A 21,126-nucleotide genomic window follows, 5' to 3' on the forward strand; every position below is an offset into this window, starting at 1 on the left:
GCTTTTTAGATCACATAACACAATGAAGAACTTTCTGCACAGCTCTCAACTAAACCTCGTATTTCTTTTATGGAATTTTGGGGTTTCTCACATCTGTGAGTCAGGGTGCCCAGTTGTCATGGAAGTCCTGCTTTGGAGGAAGAGAGAACCAAACAAAACTAAAATTGTAGCTTGCAGTTTAGTTGATCTAAGTTGTTGATTTCACCAGCTACTGAGTCATCAATTCAGCTAAGTCTTGTTTTTATGCTATTAAAAGACATGCTACAGACACTCTCAGAATTGCTGATGAAAAGCATTAATCTTTTGATAACACCTACTTCCAGTGCCCTGGACAGCCAGTCTCTCTTCACTAGTAAACACAATTTCTTCCAAGAAACCAGACATTTGAATGTTTAGCCACTTCAATGACAATATTAATAAAAATATACCTCTAAATACCATGTCTGGGTCTCCCAATGCATTTTCTTGTCTCCCAGATTAAATGATGGAGATGCTCAGTGGCAGTGAATGCATCTCCCTTTACATTTTTTGAAGCAGCGAGGAGGCTACTGATGCCTAACAAATCAGCCATGCTAACAACTCCATGCGTAGTTCTGCGAAGCCGATACTAAAACTCAGTGAATCGTATCTTGTTTTCTGGTAGACAGGGCCCTGGAGTTGTTTGAGATACCTGACACTATTTCACAAGTCTGTCTCAGCTTTATTAAGCTCTAGCAATCCCTCTCTAATTTAACGTCACATCTAGTTTTGACTCCTCTTCAGATTTCTTACAAGCCAAGTCTACTCACCATTCACGAGGCTGTAATGAATACTGTTAGGCTTTCCTCTATCTCCATCAAGAGCAACAACAGTGAGGACCTCAGAGCCCTGAGGAGAAATGGGAAATTACTTTGTGTGCTGAGATCAAAAAGCAATGATATTGCAACTGTGTATTAATAAACTGAACTTCAGCAAGTTTTTCTGTAGTGAGGTGTGGAAGGAAGAGTGGGTACTTTTGCTCATGCTGCATGAGGAACACACTGAGGACCACTGACTCCCAACTAGAAAAAATCAGTGCTTAGCTTTGCCAAGCAGGAAGGATGCTACTCCCTGGACCAACTCTGTGTCATTCCTACACTGATGATTTTATTTGTTCCCAGTGATGTTACAGCCCATACATGGTACCTCCACACAAGGTAGGGATGACCCTGCCACCACTTGTTCCCTGTGGAATCCCTGTGTGACCTGCCCTCTCCAGCACCATGCCACTACCTGCACCAACAGCAGAGTATCCTGCTTCAGCACACGGGCCCCAGCTGCCCCAGGCAGGCCAGGGCTTGCTGCAGTCTCAGGGCATGCCATGTGCTTGCCAAGATTCTGTGCCTGTTTCCCTGCATCCAGCCTCTTGTCCTTTTTTCCAGTTCACCTTTAGGTGAGCACCAGAGGACTGGCAGGCACACTGAGCCACTCCCCACGAGGTGCCCCTGCCCACTGCTGTGGCAGTGCTGGTGCCATGGGTGTGCAACAGCTGCACACCCTGCACAGCCACAGGCTTGGGCAAAGGATTTGGAGTAACCCATCTGAGCCCTGAGATTTATTTTGGTTCACTACCAAGATGCCCTCCGGTAGCTGCTGGACAGGCTCCTGGTGTTGCTGTGTGCCCCATGGCATGCTGAGACCCAGGCAGCCACTGAGGGGTCTTCAGATCATTTTTGTACTACCCTATACAAGTTCAGACAGCCAGCAAAAGCAAACCAAGGATCACAAAGCAACTTGCCTCATTGAACGTTTAGGGCATAAAATTGTGACGAAAATTATGATGATTTAACTGTCCTTAAAAGCCTCGCTGTCTGTCTGCGCGAGTAACATGGCCGTGGGCCATGCGTACAGAGCTTGTACGCTGGAGACCATTTGCTCATGTGACTATTCCTATCAACTGCAAAGGATGATGACTGTCAGCATTGCAGTGCTCACCCAACTGACACTGAATTGTACAATTCAGGCCTCTAAATTCAAGTGCTACTGTTTTGGACTGCAAAAACAGGAACACTGAAGAAACTGTTAGTTAATCACAAATGGCAACAGGGAACGTTTTGATGACAACCCTTGAGTGAATTTTTCAGATGAGAGCAAGGTTCTGTTAGAGCAATTGGAAATACAAAACTGTACTTATTATCATTCATGCTGGAAGCTGCAATAAGATCTGCCTATAGGGCAAAATGCAGTGCAGTCCCTTTGAAAGTGACACAGTACTTGTAAATCCTGACAACTCCACCAAGGAGAAAAGAAGCAAGTTTACAAAATTAACATCAAATGTGTAAACAACACTGGAATCTGCTAGCTTATCTCTCTGTGGATTTCATTCTAATAGCAAAACTCACACTGGGAAGGACCTGTTTGTGCTTCCATCATTATAATATCATAATGGTGTAAATTATGAGCTCAGGTTGAATGTAATTAACATTTATTGACTCCTGTTTCCATGGTAAACACTAACTCCCATGTGTACCTGACAGTTATTTCAAGATCTATATGCAACTATGCAGAATAAATCAATATACATAATATCATTCATTCCGAACTTCTTCAAAATACACAAGCAATACTCCTCTACGCTGCTGAAATGTAACAGCCTATGAACTGAACTGCAATATATAGTCATGCAAGGGCTGAAGTGTACATCAGAGTTCTGGACAGAAAGTAAAGACACAATCTCTCCTGAAACTCAAGGGAAGATCAGGTGAACAGGGTGCCAAGACACCGACAATAGTCTAAGGTTGGGTATTTTCATAAGCAGATACCACTTCTCATCCTACGTACAAAGAAAATTTTAATCAAAACTTATGTATCAGGGTAAAAACTGATCCATATACAGTATCATGCCATTGCTTAGATATGGGGACAACTCATTAGTTTGCAGCTTCTGGAATAATATATAGCTGGAAGCATCATCAACATCAAGAATAATATACAGCTGAAGGCACCATGGTGGATACAATGAATTAACTCTAAGCTCTACACTCTCTTTTAAGCAAGCCTGCCATTAGGAGTTCCAGAGGTGATGGCACAGGCAGGAGCTCACTGTACTCCTTGGTTTGTCTGTGGTATATATGAAGTAGTAACTTCAGCAGCAGACACATGCCAACAAATGCAGTCTTAGGAGATCTCATAAGTGGTTCTGCTAAGTATGTCCCTGCTTGCTTCATAATCTGGTGGATTTTAGGCCTGGATGGACTTCCTGGCCCCTTCTGCCTATCTTGCCACCACTAAGCAGAAAGTATTCTGCATTATGGGGATGTCAGGATTGCCTGTCATCAAGGGGACAGGACAAACGGCCTAGAGCATGGGTCCACCTTGACTGAGATGTGAAAGACTGCACTTCTCCTACGGGTGAAAACCAGCACTTACTGCGAGTGTATCCTCATAGACATATCCATAGTAGGGAGTCCCGATGAACATGGGAGGTGTGTCCTGAACATCCTCCACATTGACAGTAACCGTTGTTGTGGCTGAAAACACTTTGTTGTCTCCCCTGAGCTTCCCACCACCGTCCTAGAAGAGAAGTGATCATCAAAAATCTGCTGGAATATGTCTGCAAATCAGTTTATGGCACTGTACACACCTCATGAGTCTTCACAAGCACAGTCCCAGGAATCCCTTGTCTCTCTTAACACACAGACTCATCTCTACTTTCCTACTCCCTTCTCTTTTCCATTTGTCCTGCTTCCTCTCTGATTAGGCAGACATCTTGCAATGTCTCAGAAGTAATTTCTTTTATTAAGGAGGTTGTGACAATATATGCAGTTATATACGATCTGTTGTCAAGAACAGATGGGATAAGGAATTCAGCTTTTTTTTTGAGAGAGAGAGAAAGGGGAAAGCTAGAAACAGATGCAAAAAAATAGCAACCAAGATCTACAGCTTTTCATCCTACATATAGTCTTGCCATAAATTCAAGACAATGTGAGGTAGCAAAGTAGTGCATTTCCAGGGAAAAATTAAACAGTGCAGGTGATCAAAGTCTCCTAGGGACTCTTATGTGACATAAGTGAAAGGATGGAGGAGCACAAAGTCAGAAACTGTTAGAGAGCCACCATGTATAAACAGTGTCTGGGGACTTTACTGCAATCAACTCTGTGCTATCGATACAGCAGAGCCAATTAGAAAAATGCCTCACAATTTCAGAAGCTTTTAACAGTCTCAGTCTCAGAGCATTGGCTGGATGTCAGTAGTCATGCTCGTATGAATTGTTCAGCATGTCTGCTGTGTCTGTTCTGCAACTTCCATTTTTTGGGGGAGAGACAGGTTTTTATCCTCCTTGCTGCCCCGAAGGCAGCATTTAGACCAAATTTTTGTTATTTCTCTTCAAATGAATCCTGGCTAAATAAATAACATGATCCATACACTTTTCATAAAACATGAGAAACTTGAAGTCACCGTAAGTAGCAGCAAAATAATTTTCTTTCCACCAGTGTGACTCTGCCTGTGTGACAGCTCTGCACCGGATCCTGAAAGACTTTACTTCAGAATCCCATAAACTTTCAATGCCTGTTATGAATCCTCAGCTGTGCCACAGGCACAGCACTGCTGAGAATGATAGAGGAAAGAAGGGACGTGCAGCAATATTTGCAGGATTCGAGTAAGATCCTGCCACAAGGCAGCAGAGAGGTAAAAGAAAAGCAACCACAGCCATTTCCATAAAAGTCACTTGTGTGCTGCCCTGGGTCCAGCTGTCTCCTCTGTCTTCCTCTGGCTAACGACAGTGATCCGCACTGCCTGCCTGCCAGGGGTTTGCCCCTTTGTTGTGGCAGGGCTGTTTGCTGGACAATAGCAGGGAGCCCTAGGCTCCTGCACTTGCCCAAAGAGCCTGACACTTCTCAAAGCTGGGGCTGATACACCAACTCTTTTGCTTCTAGGTGACTCTTAAAGTGCACAGGTGACTTTCTGCAGCTGGACTTACTGCCCTGGCACTGAAGCCTGATCTAAATGTGGGAAACCCACCACCAAATGCCTCTGGATGTTATTCAGCTGGTCACCTTTCCTCCCTCACTTCTCCACGTTACCCATCATACCACCAGATGTGGCAGACGGAGTGACTCTGCTGCCTCAGTGTTACGCTTATTTCAGAGACTGTTTAAGCCATATCTCTATTTGACCTAAGCCGCCCTTCTCAAATGCAACCCTTCATCTCCTCTACTTTTGAAAAAAGCTTTATACCTTGGCTACGACGACGACAAAATGTGTTCTTGATTTCTCATAGTCCAGGGTGACCCCTGTTTTGATGCGCAGGACACCACTGTGACGGTCTATTGTAAACTTATTAGCATGGATGTTCTAGAAGAAAAGGAGAAACAGCGAGAGATTACAGGTATGGAAATAAGATTGCCGTAGGGATTAATCTTCTATTTCATCTTCTAAGGGAAAAGACCAGAATAATGATATGGTTTGGGTGAATAATGTATTTGATGAATTTCACCTCTGTGTGTTTATGAACAATTCATGAACCAACCACGAGTCTCTCATTATTCAGAATAAATCAGTTAGCTTCAATGTAGATTTAAAAAATCTTTTAGTATTTCATTGTGAAATCTTAAATTGGCCAACAGTTCATTGCACACAATGAGGTAGAGAGGCCTAACCAGGGTGGGGTGGGGGAGAAGATGTGGGAGAAAAAAGGGAGAAGAAAAATGGTGTTATACCTTAGCATTTCAAAGTTCTACTGGCTTCAAAGAAACAGGCAAGTTGCATGCATAGATTATTGTCAAGGACTTAAATGTTTAAGTGATTTTCCAAAAGAAACACCTAAAAGACATCCGTTTTTCAAAAGAGCCTAAAAACGTCACCCTCCCTTCTGCCTGACTGGAGCTATCCAAGAACACAGCTCTGTTTGGGTTTCCATACACAATTGCTACTGTTGGATAATCTTTATCTTTTTGATGGACGTCACCGCCTGCCCACACCAGACTTTCGAAGAAATTTTTTTCTGCACAACTTGAGAATTCCCATAAATTGTGCCAAAAAATATAGCAGCATTTTTTCAATAAATACACATATTTAGTAAGCTTTTTGGTATACAAATATATTAGGTAGACACAGAAGTTTGAAATAGCTGTTACTTGGCTTCAGAGTCTATCAGCTTTCTGGAAAAAGCCCTGTGTAAAACTGAATCCTGCACATACTGCATTTTAATTGGATCATAATCGGTGAGATCAAAACTAAATTTCAACAAGGTGTTCTTTCACAGCAGGTCCAAGGTCTTAACAACATTAGCTTTAGCGCTATGCAAATATATTCCAACTTGTTTCTGTATTGTATCCAAGGTAAACATTGCAACTAATCGGTTTTTGTTTTGGTTTTTATTTTATTGTCTCTTGACTAAGGGGAACTGCAGCTCGTCTGGAAAAAGCTGCTCATAGGAAGAGGAATTTGAAGGACATCATGCAAGAAGTTGCACTTTTGGCATGCAAGGGGTCTGTAATACAGAAGTTCAGCTTTACATACAGAGCCCTTTCTGTTCTTCACCAGTGGGCGATACCTGAAAGGCTGGTTTCAAGCGGGCATTGGGCTTTGTCAGTGAGGAGACTTAGTACCCAATATTTTACAGTGATACACCAGTCTGCTACATCCAAGTGCAGATTTGGGTTTCCAATGCATTTTGCTTTCTAAAGAAAGCTATTTCATGCTTTTGAAGTCCCATGTGCACCCAAGACTACAAATTAGACTTGCTCTCTCTGTCACTCCAAAGGGGCCAACAGGAGCTGTGCTGCAAGGATTCCCGCTGTCAGGCACAGGAGTGACAGTGGCAACCCCAGCTCCAACCCCTGCCTGTTGGACTGCACTTGGCTGCTCACCAGACAATATCCAATTTGTCAAAGCTTGTTTTCTGGTGCACAGTACAAAATTGGTCCTATAGACACTACTAGCAGTTCAATCCTATATATCTTAGGAGAGAGATGTTTTTTGAAGGTACAGGCAATACCTTACCTGCAAGAAGTATGTGATACTTCCCCCAGAACCAGTGTCTCTGTCCACTGCCTCGATCTTAAAGATACTGCTGCCAGAGGGAGTGTTCTGTGACCAGAAAGAGGTACCAGAGTCAGACAGAAGTGGCAAATTAGGGGAGTTGGAAAAAATAAAAAGTGAGCACGCAAAGAGGCAGAAAAAGAGAGCTAGTAGAAAGAATATAAATGAATGAGGGGACCAAAGAGCAGAAGGAAAAGAGGGAAGAGATTAAGAATGGAAGAAACTGGAGAAGACCAAGAAACAAGTAAAACTTTCTGGAATAAACACGTCAGGAAATCTGCTAACTTGTTCCCTAAGTCTGCAGTAAATATTAAATTCCTGCCCAAATCCCAAAACAAAACAATGCCAATTAGTCCTGCTGATTTTGTTACTTGACTGAAAACAAACTAGCTCCTCTTTTACATTCTATTGAAATATAGTATGCAAAGAAACTTCACAAACCTCTGGGACTTGGACTATGTAAGGTGTATTGATGAACTCTGGGCTCTCATCATTAGCGTCTGTTACAAGGATCCTAACTTTTTCCGAAACCTGGAGTAGAATATGAAGAACATGTTATATGTCAAGCTGATTTACAACAAAATCTGTTCATTTGCCTACTAAGGTGTAGCCACAGGCAATGAAAAATTTTGTAATAGGATGTCTTTGCACTACCAAAACTGAGTATACAAAAGAGAAAACAGAAAACCACAAAATCCAGAAGAATTAGCTGTGTGGAGAGCATGCAGATATCTCTAAACTAAATAAGGAGTCTTAGAGTACTTTATAAAGTTATAGATCAGGGCTGATTTTCGTAAGTCATCTTCTTTACGGCATTCAAGATACCATGATATATTTTATGGGAATACATAAAAGACAGTGTACAAGTTGGTACTGACAGCCCACAGCATTCATTAATGCCTTGTTTGTGTCATATTAGGTTAATAGCATGCATAATTTGGATGTAACAAATGCATGTTTTTAATATTTAAGAATCTACCTTGAAGAAAATGCATGTTCTTTTTCTAAAAATATGGATGCAAGTATATTTGATGAACTTCCCAGTAGTCTACAAAGTGGGCAGGTGGATGTGATCCCTTTAGTAGCTATTTACGGAGATTGTGGGGGTAGTTGTGCCTGTAGAACTTGGGTGTCTCCCAAGCATGCGGTAATCTCACTTCATTTGTTTGGGATGAGAAAAAGCTCTAGAGTTATTCAGTTCTGTGGACAGTAAGAGGGTCCCACTTTTGTTGCTCCTCTAGTGATGAAGCCCAGGTCCTCTTACCGGCAGACTAACATCCTGACTGTGAGAGCGTGTCTGTAAACTGAAAACACCAAGGAAATTTGTAGAACTAGGACTGGATGCTTGTGCAATGCCTCAGTTAAGCCCTCAATGATTAGACATGATCAAAGCTTTATTCAGCAGCAGATGAAAACCCTCACCACCTTAGCTAGCCTAGGCAAATCTTCTTAATGCCACACTAGAGAAACATTGCGGGGGTGGAGGGACAGTCAGCTCTCATGTGTCTAACACTAGGTTCCTGTAACGTCACATATTTTTCCAAAAAGCCTTCAGCTCCTTCTTAGTTATGAATCCCACTGAGCTGACAGTGAAACTTTGTAGGAAGCTGCTTTTATTCTGTAGGCCACTAAGTCAAGCTTTCAGCTCACACTACACTGTAATTATCCTCAAACAGCTGAGTAAGGAGCTGGAGTGAGACCTGAGTTACTGGCAGTTCAGTGGCTCCTGAAACAGGAGGTAAAACTCTAATGAGATTATGTTTTCTGATAAAATGAGATAGTCCCTGTAAGGTAATTTAATGGGAGGAGGTACAACTGCAGGGTGGACTGTTTGACAAGTTAGAGTATAATTAAATGCTTACTGTACTCAGGCCATCTGAAATACTGACAATAACTTCAATCTCATCTTCTTTCTGTAAACCAAAAAAATTCATTTGTTAGAGAGAAGGTTCTGCCCTTATTGGAAAATGAACTGCAGATTTAAACATATTTCAGCAGGTACATGAAAATAACAACTGATACCAGAAAACCATCACAGGAGAGACTAAAGAGACCCCTCAGGGGCTTCAGCTAAAGGGCTCCTTGGACTTTCTAGAGCTACTGTCAAGAGATGGGTGCTCTGGGAATTCATATTGTCCTATAAAGTGCTTGTGAAAAATCAGTCATCGTTTTGAAGAAACGCTTCCTAAAACAACATTGTGTGTTCAAAATTCTTATTAGTATGCAGTATTTTGAAGGGTTTACTAAGTATTGCGTACTCTTCACTGCAAAGCATACATGATGATTATGCCTGTGTTCCTGGAATAAGGTTGCCTTTAGGCCACTGCTGCTGGGAACACCTTTAACCCACATGGTTATGGGTCAAAGGGCTATATGTAACTAGAAAAGTGTCCCGAACACTGCTTTCATAAATCTCTACTTTCTCCTAATGACAGGAGAGTCCTAAAGAAATACAGATTCTGCCTGAGGATTATAGGACTGTTCTTGATGGGGTGCGGGTCGGGGAAGATAGGAATAAAATATAAACTTCTCTTTTGGCAAAAGATGAAAAAATCCCAGAGCTTCCAACAAGTTAGATAGTAGTGTTAGTGGTGCAAGTCAACTGGAAAACAACCTGATGGATGAATTATCATGTCTCAGAATTATGAAGTAAATTACATGTTTCAGGTGACACAAATTGATGTTGCCCCTCACAGCCATTGATCAATGGAAACATAAGGAAATCCCACGAATACACAAAGTGGTGACATTTTGCTGTACTCTACCTCTCTGTCAAGTTCTTCAATCAGCGTAACATTTCCAAGGTTTCTGTCAACAGAAAAGTAGCGTCTTGATCCAGCTTCATAGGTCAGGCCATACGTCACGGGATCTCCTTCAGGATCAGTTCCATTCAGGGTATACACATAGGTACCTGAAAAATTGACCAGTGACGTAACCACAGGGAAATGTTCAGTCAGTGAACACTTTGTTGATTGCTCCCTAAGAACTCAGCCCTCCTGCAGCAAGCAAAGCTTCTGTGCATCAAACCCACTTGCTGGGAAATACAAGTACACAGACTGTTCAATAGTCCTGACCGTCACTTCTTAGCCTCATGATTAAACTGAATTCATCAGTGCTGGTTTCTCTCAGTTAGGGCCCTTTCCTGCGCAATTGCACATAGATCAATACTGTCGGCATCATAGTGATGACACATATAAGCTCTTGACTAACTATCAACACAGGTGAGCCTGAAGTGATGCTGTTGTAGGGCCCTCACACATCTTTTTCTATGGGAACAATGAAGTTGCAAACTAGCAGGTAGAGGAGCCCAGGAGCTGAAGGCAGCATTCACACAGAACAGGGCCCAGGCTCTGGAGATGCAAGGACATTTGCCGACTTTTCCACTTTCAGAACTAGATGCAAAAGTCTTCCTTCCTGCTTAGCTCCCCCTCATTAGCTCCCTCTCATTAGATTCTCTACTTAACACACCCACTCATGCACATAACAATGAATAAATTCTCTAAATTCATCAATGTATTTCCTTCACAAGCTGGGGAAAGAGAGAATGTTATTTCTATTTTTAAACATTTGAGAAGCTGGTGCCAGTTTTTGCAGTAAAGCGACTTTGTTTATCAGAAGTGATATTTTCTGGGGGAGTTATAACACCCACATTTTCAAAACATGCTGTGGGTTTATTAGCATTACTTTTTTTAAACTCAGATGTTTGTCATTCTAATGTGCATTAGTATCCTCACCCAAGTAACTTCAAGCACTTTACAATTAACTGAGCCTGATATATAAAACGCTTTTTTCTTTTACCTCCTAGCAGTCTGATGCAATGTGGATAACTTATCTGAGATATCCAAGTTGTAGAGGTTCAGAACACAAACTAACAAAGTTCTAACAAGCTTCTAACAAAGTTCTTTAAATTGGAAATGCTGCGAATGACTGACTGGTTGGTGCTGTGTTTTGCTTTTGCACAGGACACAGAGATAGGATGGAATGACCACTGCTAAGTAAGTTAACAAAGTTGGGGCAGAACACTGTCAAAGAGAGCCCAGAAGATTCCAGTTTTAACTACTCTGACCCTCAGTCTGATGGATTTTTAATTCTATGAGCAGAAGTCATAACCTTTTTCACATATCCTCACTGCAGTGGCAGTGGAGTTTTTCACTGACCAGCCCCATATATATGTTTAACTCCAGAGCTTTGGCTGAGGTCCTGCCAATGCACAGACAGGTAAGCTTCTTGAAGCTTTCTTTAGTTTTCTAATGCAACCTCATTTGCTTATTTCTTGACATGAAAAACATGAAGCAGAAAACTGGCAAGCTTAATGGACACACAACATCCAGACATCAGCACTGATACTTAGAAAATATAGCTGTTGCTGTCTGCACAGCAAGAGATTATGCCAAGCCATGCTGGATCTGTGCTCACTTGCAAGTGACCTCTCTTATGGTGATCATCAGGGCAATTATCTGGGCAACTTTGTACAGAAAAAAAAGTTCAAAAAACAATGAGCATGTAGAACGCATACAACAGACTCTATTATGAGCTAGCTCAGCCAGCCAACAAATATTCAGGGTTTGCAAAACAGGTTTACAAAACTGAAAAAATGCTTTCCACAATTTTGGTAGACATATCCCACAAAACAGGGAAGGAAATGACAGGACATCTGTGTTGTTTTTAGGGAAAGACAATGAGCAGTATAATGAGGCTTCTCTTACCATAACACCTGAACTGTATACATAAAAAGAAAGGTAAGGAGAGGAATAAACTGGGATTGTTTTAAAACAGTGTTCTAAGAGGACACCCACCTCTCGATATAGCTGTCTACAGAGGAGATAGAAGTTTCAAGACTGTTATAGGTACAGCCCCAGCACTGACCGCATTTGTTCTTGTTTTTCAAAAGCTCTCTCAGTATCACAGCTAGATCCAAATGAAGAATTCAGGCATCAACTGTTTTCGGACCAACTCTTTTTCGTCCTTTTTCTGTCACTAGAAGTTTTTACTTCTTAATTGCTTCTGTGCCCTTTTCACTTGTCCTGTCCCTTCCACTTCATACACTGCTGCCTGTCCTGCCTGTTTCCAGCACATGGAGGTGTCTGCAGCTGCTGAGCAGCACTGCCTGTCCAGCGGAGAAGCAGGATGGACACCACGACCCATGTCTGGGGTCTTTCACAGCCTGTGGGTGACAACCGGGCACGCGGCCCAGTGACTGGGGTTGCCCCGCTCCACCACCGCTGCCAAGCGCTCCTCAGGGATGGCCAGGCATCTGTTAGAGAAGAACAGGACTGTGAAAGTTCAGGTGAACACACCTGAACCTGCTAGACTCATTCTTCTAATCTGATAATTTTCTCTCCAGAATCTTCTAGGAATTTTCTTTTGAGAAAAACAGGAATTTTCTTGTTGCTAGAAGTGAGGAGAAACACTGATATTGATCCAGGCTGAGATTACTGAGGTTTCTGAGCAAGTTTGCTTCCTAGCTAAAACTGATACTTCATTTTTCATAACACAAGGCACTTGTGTGCCTTTCAAATTGGATTGTGGATCAAAATTTCTCTTCTACCTCATTACAGTTCCTAATTTTGTCTGAACTGCAGTTTCACTGCACAATGCTCTCTATATCATTAACACCCCGGGAATGCTTCTCAGCACAGTGTTAAAGCCAATTAAAAATCTCCTCTCAGCGTGCTGCCTCCACTTGCTGAAAAGAAAATAAATGAAACACCAAGCCAAAATCTTATCAGGGAGCACCAAGTAAACAGCCGTTCCCTGTCAGAAAGATAAGGGAATGGAAGAATCTTTAGCCAGGGACATGGTGAGTGCGGTGTAAGGGCCCTGACGGATGAGCTGCATGCCCCGAGCACCTGGGAATGGCACAGCAGGCTGGGTCAGGGATGTCCCGGGGAGCTGCACGCTGCTCCCTGCTACAGCTGCTTGCCAGGCACCATGCCAGACTTTCACCCTATTTTTCTAGTCCATCTTAAAAGCGATTTGCTCTTTGCTCCTGCTACTCAGGCTGAATGGCTGTCCCCTGATATTATTTCTCCACTTTACTTCATTTCTAGCAAATTTATTCGCAGCCAGCCTCTGTCTGCGTGCTCTGAGGCTGTTTCTGCCCTCTCGCTGAAGACACGCACTCCCTCTCTGCTATGTAATGCTCTGCAAACAAATCCCCTCCCTGCCAAGTTAAACAGGCTAGGCACATTTTGGACTCATGTTCGCTCCCCATCTTCCTTTGCCACCACAGCTGACATCTGTTAACAAGATGCTGAGAGGGATGTACATGGCCATGCTCCCAGGACAGGACACTTGTGCTCCCAGTGTCACAGCGAATACCATCTCGCCTGGGGTTATTCGCCTGTTCTCCACCCGTCTCAGCCAAATGCCCATCTATCTCCCCACTAGAAGAGGCAATGAACAACTAACACAAAGCCCACAGATGCCAGTTTTAGACTGTGAGGTCACCCCAAGGAAATCAGAGCTCCCGGATGACATGGACTGACACCAAGACTACCCAAAAATCTGCTCCATACCCACTTGCTACCAGCTCCTGCTGCCTGAGTGGCCTCGGTGACTCCTGCTCCCTCCTGCCCCCAGCACACTGCGGTGGCTGGCAAAGCAGAGACAAGACAACGGAGGAGCAGCCCGAAGCCCCACAGCTGAGACCCTGTGGTGGGGAGACTGGGGTACAGCAGCAAGCACGCCATTTTGTGTAGTGTTACTTCTGCTACAGTGACGTAGAAGGCTGGCTGCATTTAACAAATTTGTTCTGGGAGCTCCTTATTTTCTTAGGGAAAATTTGTGGCTTTTAGTTTTTGCAAAGAGCTGAATATTTTTGCACCTTCAGAAAATTTACCCTTTTTGGAGTAATCTGAATGTGAGGCCATGGTGGGTCTCTAGATGTCAAGACAAAACTTGGGCTAATTGGTCCATGTCTGTTTGCGTAGTCAGCAAACAATTGTTATCTAAAAGAGAAGCATGCTAATTCTTTCACTCAGATATTTTTTGTGACGGGGGCAGGAAATGAATTGTGGGCAGGGTTCAGCTACTATATTTGTGATACAAATACAAAAACACAGACAGCACAGTGCCAGGGGGCGATTTCTGAGCACTGAAGGAAGGCCCAGGAACAACAGCAGGAACTCTTGCCTGCTAGGGGACCATCAGTTGGATCAGGGTAATAGAAACAGGAGGAATGATGGATACCAGAGAGGACAAGACAGGCCTCCACAGCCAGCCATGAGTGATGGAAGAAACCAGATCAGGAGCCTGCAGGAACAACTTGGGAGGCTTGAAGGACAGAGGGATCTGAGGTGGTCAGTCAGGTGGCAGGCAGCTGGGGGCTTTGATCACAAAGTGCCACCACAAATCGGCTTTTAATGGGGAGGCAGTGTATACGTGGGGCATGGGGGAAAACAGAAATAAATGCAAGCATGAAAGGCATGCAAAAATCTCCAGACATGATGCTTGGGCTTTGAGAAAGTAATGAACTTAGGCCTTACGAGTATGCATCAATCCCTTGCTTTGCAAGTCTTGTCAACGTCCAACTGTGAGGGCTTACAGGATTAATGAGGTAAGATGAGGAAAACAACCTGAAATAACATCTCACACATGCCATAAAACCTTGATTAGTGGCACAGGTACATTTTATATGTACAAAGAGAGCTCTTTGCAAAGAGCTCATCCCTGAACAACCCCACCTGCGCTGTGGGACAGTCCCACAAACCACAACTGCTATCTCAGTTCCTAACTTTTCCCATTTTTATATCTGCTGCTGGAAGGGGCTGCTGTTCTGGCCCTTCTTACATTGTCTCATGCTCTGCAGCTTTAAATGAGATCTGGAAATGCACAGGCAATTTCAGGCTTTCACACAGTAATAGCAATTGCTTTCTTTATGATAACTTATGTCACAATGTATGTAACTTGATAGACCACAACTACCTGCAAGTAGGCAAAATACCAGAGGGCAAACGAAGGTCAAGTAAAAGACGGTTTGAGCATGAAAATGTGTTTTTCTTGAATTTGATGCCTTCTTGCAGCTGTATCACTTCAATTTCACTTTCTACAGTCACACAGAGAAACCATCATCTCCTTTTGGTGCTCTGGAATACCGCATGCCCCCTGCCTACAGATGCTGGGGATCTTAACTAATACACAACACTGCCAACTGCTTGTCATCTTAGCAGTGCCAAAGACTATAAAATTCCTGGAGGCTTATTAAAGCTGCTGTTGATGGCATTGCTCACATCAGACACTGGCTGCTGCTGAGGCACAGCCAAGAAAGCGTTTCCTGCCTATGCTCCAGCTTCTGAGTAAGCACAGAGAAGACCAAACGCCAACCCACCCTGTTCTGCAGCACCTAAACCAATGCTGAATGAAGCCATTCAGAAGCAAACCTACAAAGGTTTTAATGCCCCTGCTGTCACTGATCATCCTGCTCAGGACTGAAAGATGCCTGCTGGAGCGTGGATGCTTGGGACTGTACATGGACATGGGAGACCAGAATCCTTCCCCTCCTTCCAGAGAAAGAACAAGGCAGAGGGACGAAGAGCAACAGCAACAGCATGAGACCCCTCACAAAGAGCAAAGCCAAAAGCCCAGCGGGCACCACAGCACCGAAGTACCAGTGCTGTTCATGCTCTGCTCTTTGAGCCCACTGCCAAACCATCCCTGAGGAGTGCCTGTGCTGACGTGGGCTGTGGGTAGCAGCAGCAGCTGTTTGCGTTGAGCAAGCCCCAAGTAGCTGTGTCCCAAGGGCATTTCCTCAAGTGCTTTCAGCAGAGAGGATCCTGCAGTACTCAGAGCTTCTAGGCAAGGTGCCCTGAGAACTACAGGCCAAAAAAAAATACTTGCAGCTGCATGGCAAAGCCAGCACACAGGGACTCCTCAAAAGCAAGCTCTTATTTTGCTTTGGCAAAGGCTTCTCTAGGTCCTTTGCAAAAGTCTGAACTCAGCAACTCCAGATCCTTCACCTCAGCAAAACACTTTTGGTAGCACCTTTCGAGATTTAAACCACAGGTTGCTTCTCTCTTGTCTTTTAAAGTACATTTATAAAGCAGACTAGAAGTAGAGGCTAGCCAATGTAAACACACTCTGGCCAAAGCCAGCAAGCATGAGAAACAGCGGCCCGACAGATGGAGCAGCTTGAGCTTTACCACAGCTGCAACCAAAGCATAAACACCCCGGGGAGCTCTGTGCACCTAGCCTGGTTGCTGTGTTACCAAAGCACACGTAAAAGCCCAGTGTGTATGTGCCTATCCTTGCTCAGGGTAGCTGCACGTATACTAACACAGCCTCCGAGCCCTCGCACTGCCGCTCTGCCATCTAGGCACACACATGCTCCTTTTCTGCCCACCTGCAGCCCCAGACCAGCTGCACGGTGTCCCAGCACTAGAAAATCACTGATACAATCCACTGCTGCAGGGAGTGCTGTCACCTGAGTGGAACTGTGGCACTACAGTCCTGCTAGGAGGGACATTTCTGACTGTGCTGCAGCTTAGTGCCGTCTTCAGCTCCCCATCTCCACGCAGGTGGCTGGCGGCCCCCAGCAGCGGCAGGGAGAGGCGGATGCTCTGTAAATGCCTGCGAGCTGGCACCACACCAGGGGATGGCAGTCAGGAGGCAAGTGAGTTGTACTGCCTGTGGTTTGAGGGGTGGCAATGGCAAACGTCACCCCAAACAAACTGGATCAGGGGTCCCATTTTGTTTCAGCAAGTATCCAGCATTACAAGCCTTATCTACACTAACAGACAAGCAGTTCCATGGGCCACCCTCGCTCCGGCACCAAGCAGAGCTGTCCTCATTGCTAAGGTAGAGCAAGCGTGGCTTGCAGATGAAGCTGGGCAAAGGTACGGTGCTAATCACAGCCTCTTGGTCTGCCTCTGGCTTTTGCATGTGCCACTACAACACTGTCGGCCTTCAGCTGAGGTTTCCACTTGAGCTTGACTGAGCTTACAGTGAAGCCCTGCTGCATCATAAGCAAGCTTGCCTCAAGTTAATCCGCTAGATGCGTCATTTCTACGCTATGTGCTGCTTTCTCCCCCTCCTCCTTTCTGGTTGAACAGCAAAAGAAGTCACTGCTTCCCAACCACTCCCCTCCTCACCCCCCAACATGCCCAGCATGGATCGTGGCTGGCATTTACACCACTGGGCCAGAAATAGAGGTTTGGAGCAAACCCCAAGCAGCCACTTCTCCAAGCAAGGAGTGCCATGGTCATATTTAGGATGACGAAGGCAGCAGCGTTGGACTTCCAGAAGAGACTGTGCCCTCTGGATCCTGCCCTCACCCCCAGCACACTGCCTAAGACCTGGGAGGGGAGGTTTTGGGGTACACCCCTCCATGCATCTCTCTCCTCTTCACACAAGGCTGATAATAAATGGGTGCTTTGGTGCTCTCAGTTTGCAATGGCTAAATACTTCTCTTTACCTGCAACAGTTACAGACAACCCGTGGCAAATACTAAACAAAACCTCAGCATTACACTTGGAAAAAAGGTAGTCTTCATCACTGTGATATATTTTACATTAGATTTTTTAGATGTTAGGAAATTATTCTTTCCCCAAGGAAAATGTTGATTATAAATCATCTTTTTTGTTGTTGTTGTTGTCAAAAAAGCATAAATACACCTGCCACAAAATATTCGAAGTTGAAAAATGTACCAGTTTTCTTATTTTCAGTAAAACAAAACTGTATCTGTTTTTTTTTAAATCACTTATTTAGACAAAGCAATTTTCACTCCGAGTAGAAACATTTTCTACCATTTGTACTGTAAACATGAAAACTGCGATAACTTTAAAGAAAATCATGCTTCTGTTACTTTTCAACGTATAGCTTGCTTTTATCAAGGCTGATAAAATTATTAGCAACTATACTTTCTTATAAACATTTACAGAATTGATGAGAAGACCCCAAAGGTCTGTGCTCTGATGCTGTTAATAGATTCATGGACCAAGAAAAGGGGAGCTAAATTTCATGCTTTAAATTCAAACATGTCATTTTAAATTGAGACCAATTAAACGCTTGAGAAAAAAACATGCAAATCCACAGTATATAACAATGCCTGTGACAAAATGTATGTTGCTAATCAAAAGAGCAAACAGCTCCAGTTTCACAATTTAAACATATCCATGTTAATACTGACCAACAGGTGTGTCCTCCGAAAGGCTCAGAAGTGCCATGTTCCCGTTTGTGCTTCCAGCTCCATTATCAAAGAAATAGGGGGCATAATTTGCCTGAACTGCAATCAAAACAAAACAGAAGCCAAAGAAAAGCATTTCACTGGTGGCAGTTATCTAGCTTTGTTAACTGACTCTCAGTAAACAAGAACTGTTTAGGGAATACTACGAGCACATAAGATATCCAGTTCCTGCAGTGGACTTTCTGAATTGTATCTGTACAGATATTTTAAATAAAGTTACTTCTGCATGCTACTGTGCCAAAATTCACACAGCAGCAAAAAGAGAAAGAGAGCATATAAAAAACCACTGCCAGAAACAAATCAAGTAGCAGGATCTCTAAGAAATCTCAATCAGATCCAGACATTTTCATTGCAAAATTAACCTTTTCAGCTTGCAATGACTGTATGCCTCTCCCCTATGCTACACACACGAATCTGAAACTTTCCCAGTGCCTTGGTACTTCACACAGTATTCTAAACACATTCTGCCTTAATATTATGCCTACTGCAGGAGCAATTAGCCATAATTAAATTGTTACTTACTTGCTGCCAGACAACAGCAAAGTTTAAAAAACAAAACAAAACAAAAAGCATGTTAGTTGTCTGTCTACTGACTGACTGTAAGAGATTCAAAATAGCCCGTTTGAAATAAAAGTACAAATATATAAGCACAGAGGGTATCAATTCACAGGGATCAGCAGCTGCCACGGAAAATATTTCAGGACAACATGACCACATCAGTAAGGATTACTACAGGATTTAAGGTTATGCCCGTATCCTCCTATATTTTTATTTAAAGTGATTATTGTACTCACCCAGGCACACGTGCACCAAACTGAGGAATAAGGAGGGGGTGAAATGCCTTACATGCTTCATCCCACCGAAGAAAGGGCTAATTTCTTCTCTGTTTCAAGGGGTTTATTTATTTATTTATTTATTTTTCTCAAAGGTCCAGGAAAGTGTCCTTCAGACTGCTGTAGTGGAGAAATGTGCAAGAGGCAGTAACAGATGCTAAGATGTTAAGCGGATGACACGTCTTAATTTCTGAGGAATTTAAAGAAGCTCCTTCCTACCACCTAATTAGACCAATTACTTTGCAGGGAGCTGTGGGACTCGTTTCTAAGACAAGATTTGGAGGAATCAGTGCAACTCTCACAGGTTCAGCTGTTAGCTCCGTATTTGTGCTGTCCAAATGCAAAAGTCAGAGAGAAGGTAAATCTGAAAGGTGTTTTCTTTCTGAACTCTATCTTTAATGCTCTAAGCCAGTCTTCTATTTTTGAGAGCTAGAAGAGGTTTCTCTTTACTTTAGATTTGGTAATTGTGAGAAACTACAGAAAAAGAAAATATAACACTAGCAGCAAAGAGTAAATATCTTTGTTGCTGTTTTAAAGGAAACAATTACATTTATGATAGCCGAAAACAGACAAAATTACATACTAAAAATGCAGAAGTCAAATGTTCCTTTTGCAAGCTGGCCTCATCAAAATGCATGCGTTTCTGATAATATCTTCTACATTCAGCAAGCATTTTTTAACCAACACACGAAAAACATCTCATGGAAAAAACTTCATACAGTAGCTTTTCTGCACCACCTTGTTCTGGTTTTCTGCACATAAAAGGTGTCTCCACTAATTCAAAACTTTATCATCCAATAAATTAGAGAGCTAAAGAAACAGCCAGCCTAGGAAGTTGTTCACAGCAAAAGCTTTGGGATGCTTACAAGGAACTTGATCAGTGGTAATACCTCCAGTCAGGAGCATCTTTACACAGCGGTTTAGCTGTTGACTTGAGGAAAAGCACTTGCCCTTTAATGCTGTGTTATCGGAGTGCTTGGTTCTGTTTTCTTTTTAATTGTCAGTGTTCCTGAAAGAAACACTTAAGAAATGAACCAGAGTTCCCCATTGCAGTACTGTTCAATGTAACAGGAGTTACCCTTTCTTCCTGGCACATAGGAAGGATTTACACCGGTGCTGGCTGCAGCCAGGACTGGTGCCGGCTCCAGTGGCTGGGCTGCCCTGTCCCTGCAGGGAGGGCTGCAGCAGAGCTGCTGCTTCTTGCAGAGCACTGCAGGAGGACCTGATGGTGCTGCTGAACCCCCAGGGCCTTCTGATGACCAGAGGCCAACCCTATGCCCGCAGTGCCCCTTGGCCACGCCGAGTATGTGTGCTCCACGTAACTCTGTGCGCCTATGGTGCTCCTGGGACATTTCTGCTGGCCAAACACGTCAACTGTAAGGCTCCCAGAAAGGCAGAATTTAAAATTTCATGAAAAATATTAACAGAACTCACCATCCACGGTTGAACTTGACAGAGAATGGCACAAAGAGCAAAAGCCTAGAAAAGATCCAGAATATTTTAGACATATTCATGAAGACTAGGTACATCAGTGAGCAGCAACCACGACAATACAGATACAAATCCTGGCTCAGTACAGCACTAAATTAGTGCCTGCCAGAAGCTTGAAAGTTAAACCAGAGGGAAAAAAACCACAATTGCTCTGCCTTTGTCATCTTACTCCTTTCCTAACTCCCTCTTACAAGATCAGACCTGTTGTGTGACTCCATATGGCTACTCTTACACAGCAGCAAGATCTCCACATCAAACCAATGTGTGACTTCAACAGTGGTTTTGTAAAGCTCAGTGCAACCTGCAGCAGGCAGCTAAGAAATACAAATGTGTATTATCAGTGTATTTAAATTCACGATATGGTGACCCAAAGCTGAAAACTGTGTGGGAAGGGATACACATAAAAGAAGACACAAATCTAAGCCTGTTACAGATTTAACTAAGCCGCACCACTGTCAACAGTAATACTGAAGCACTGATAAAAATTAAAAAAAACACCTTTGTATGGTGCCCCAAAAGCAACATAAATAGCACTTAAATTTCCTCTCACCTGCCATCTCAATCTGGAATTGATAACACACCTTTTACTGCAATGTTTTCATAGGAAAAGTGATGGTG

The 21,126-nt window shown here is 43.3% G+C and overlaps 1 protein-coding gene across 11 annotated transcripts in view; it reads right to left on the reverse strand.

Moving 5' to 3' along the window:
• The window catches only part of CDHR1 (cadherin related family member 1), an 81,549-nt gene that overhangs the window by 32,227 nt on the left and 28,196 nt on the right, over positions 1-21,126 (reverse strand). For 10 of the 11 annotated variants that reach the window (XR_010832906.1, XM_048074897.2, XM_067000731.1 and 7 more), the window contains 10 exons: positions 20,452-20,496; positions 18,979-19,137; positions 18,128-18,223; positions 9,768-9,913; positions 8,865-8,915; positions 7,444-7,533; positions 6,964-7,050; positions 5,197-5,313; positions 3,388-3,531; positions 789-867 (listed from right to left, as the gene is read on the reverse strand). Coding sequence is in view for 10 of the 11 variants with exons in the window: in XM_048074897.2 (XP_047930854.2) it covers positions 789-867; positions 3,388-3,531; positions 5,197-5,313; positions 6,964-7,050; positions 7,444-7,533; positions 8,865-8,915; positions 9,768-9,913; positions 18,128-18,223; positions 18,979-19,039 (871 nt within the window). In the remaining variant the exon portion in view is untranslated. The remainder of the gene's footprint in view (positions 1-788; positions 868-3,387; positions 3,532-5,196; positions 5,314-6,963; positions 7,051-7,443; positions 7,534-8,864; positions 8,916-9,767; positions 9,914-18,127; positions 18,224-18,978; positions 19,138-20,451; positions 20,497-21,126) is intronic. The other variant, XM_067000734.1, reaches the window with a different exon arrangement.

The sequence above is a fragment of the Anser cygnoides genome, chromosome 7, assembly GCF_040182565.1.
Source record: "Anser cygnoides isolate HZ-2024a breed goose chromosome 7, Taihu_goose_T2T_genome, whole genome shotgun sequence".
Taxonomy (NCBI): Eukaryota; Metazoa; Chordata; class Aves; order Anseriformes; family Anatidae; genus Anser; species Anser cygnoides.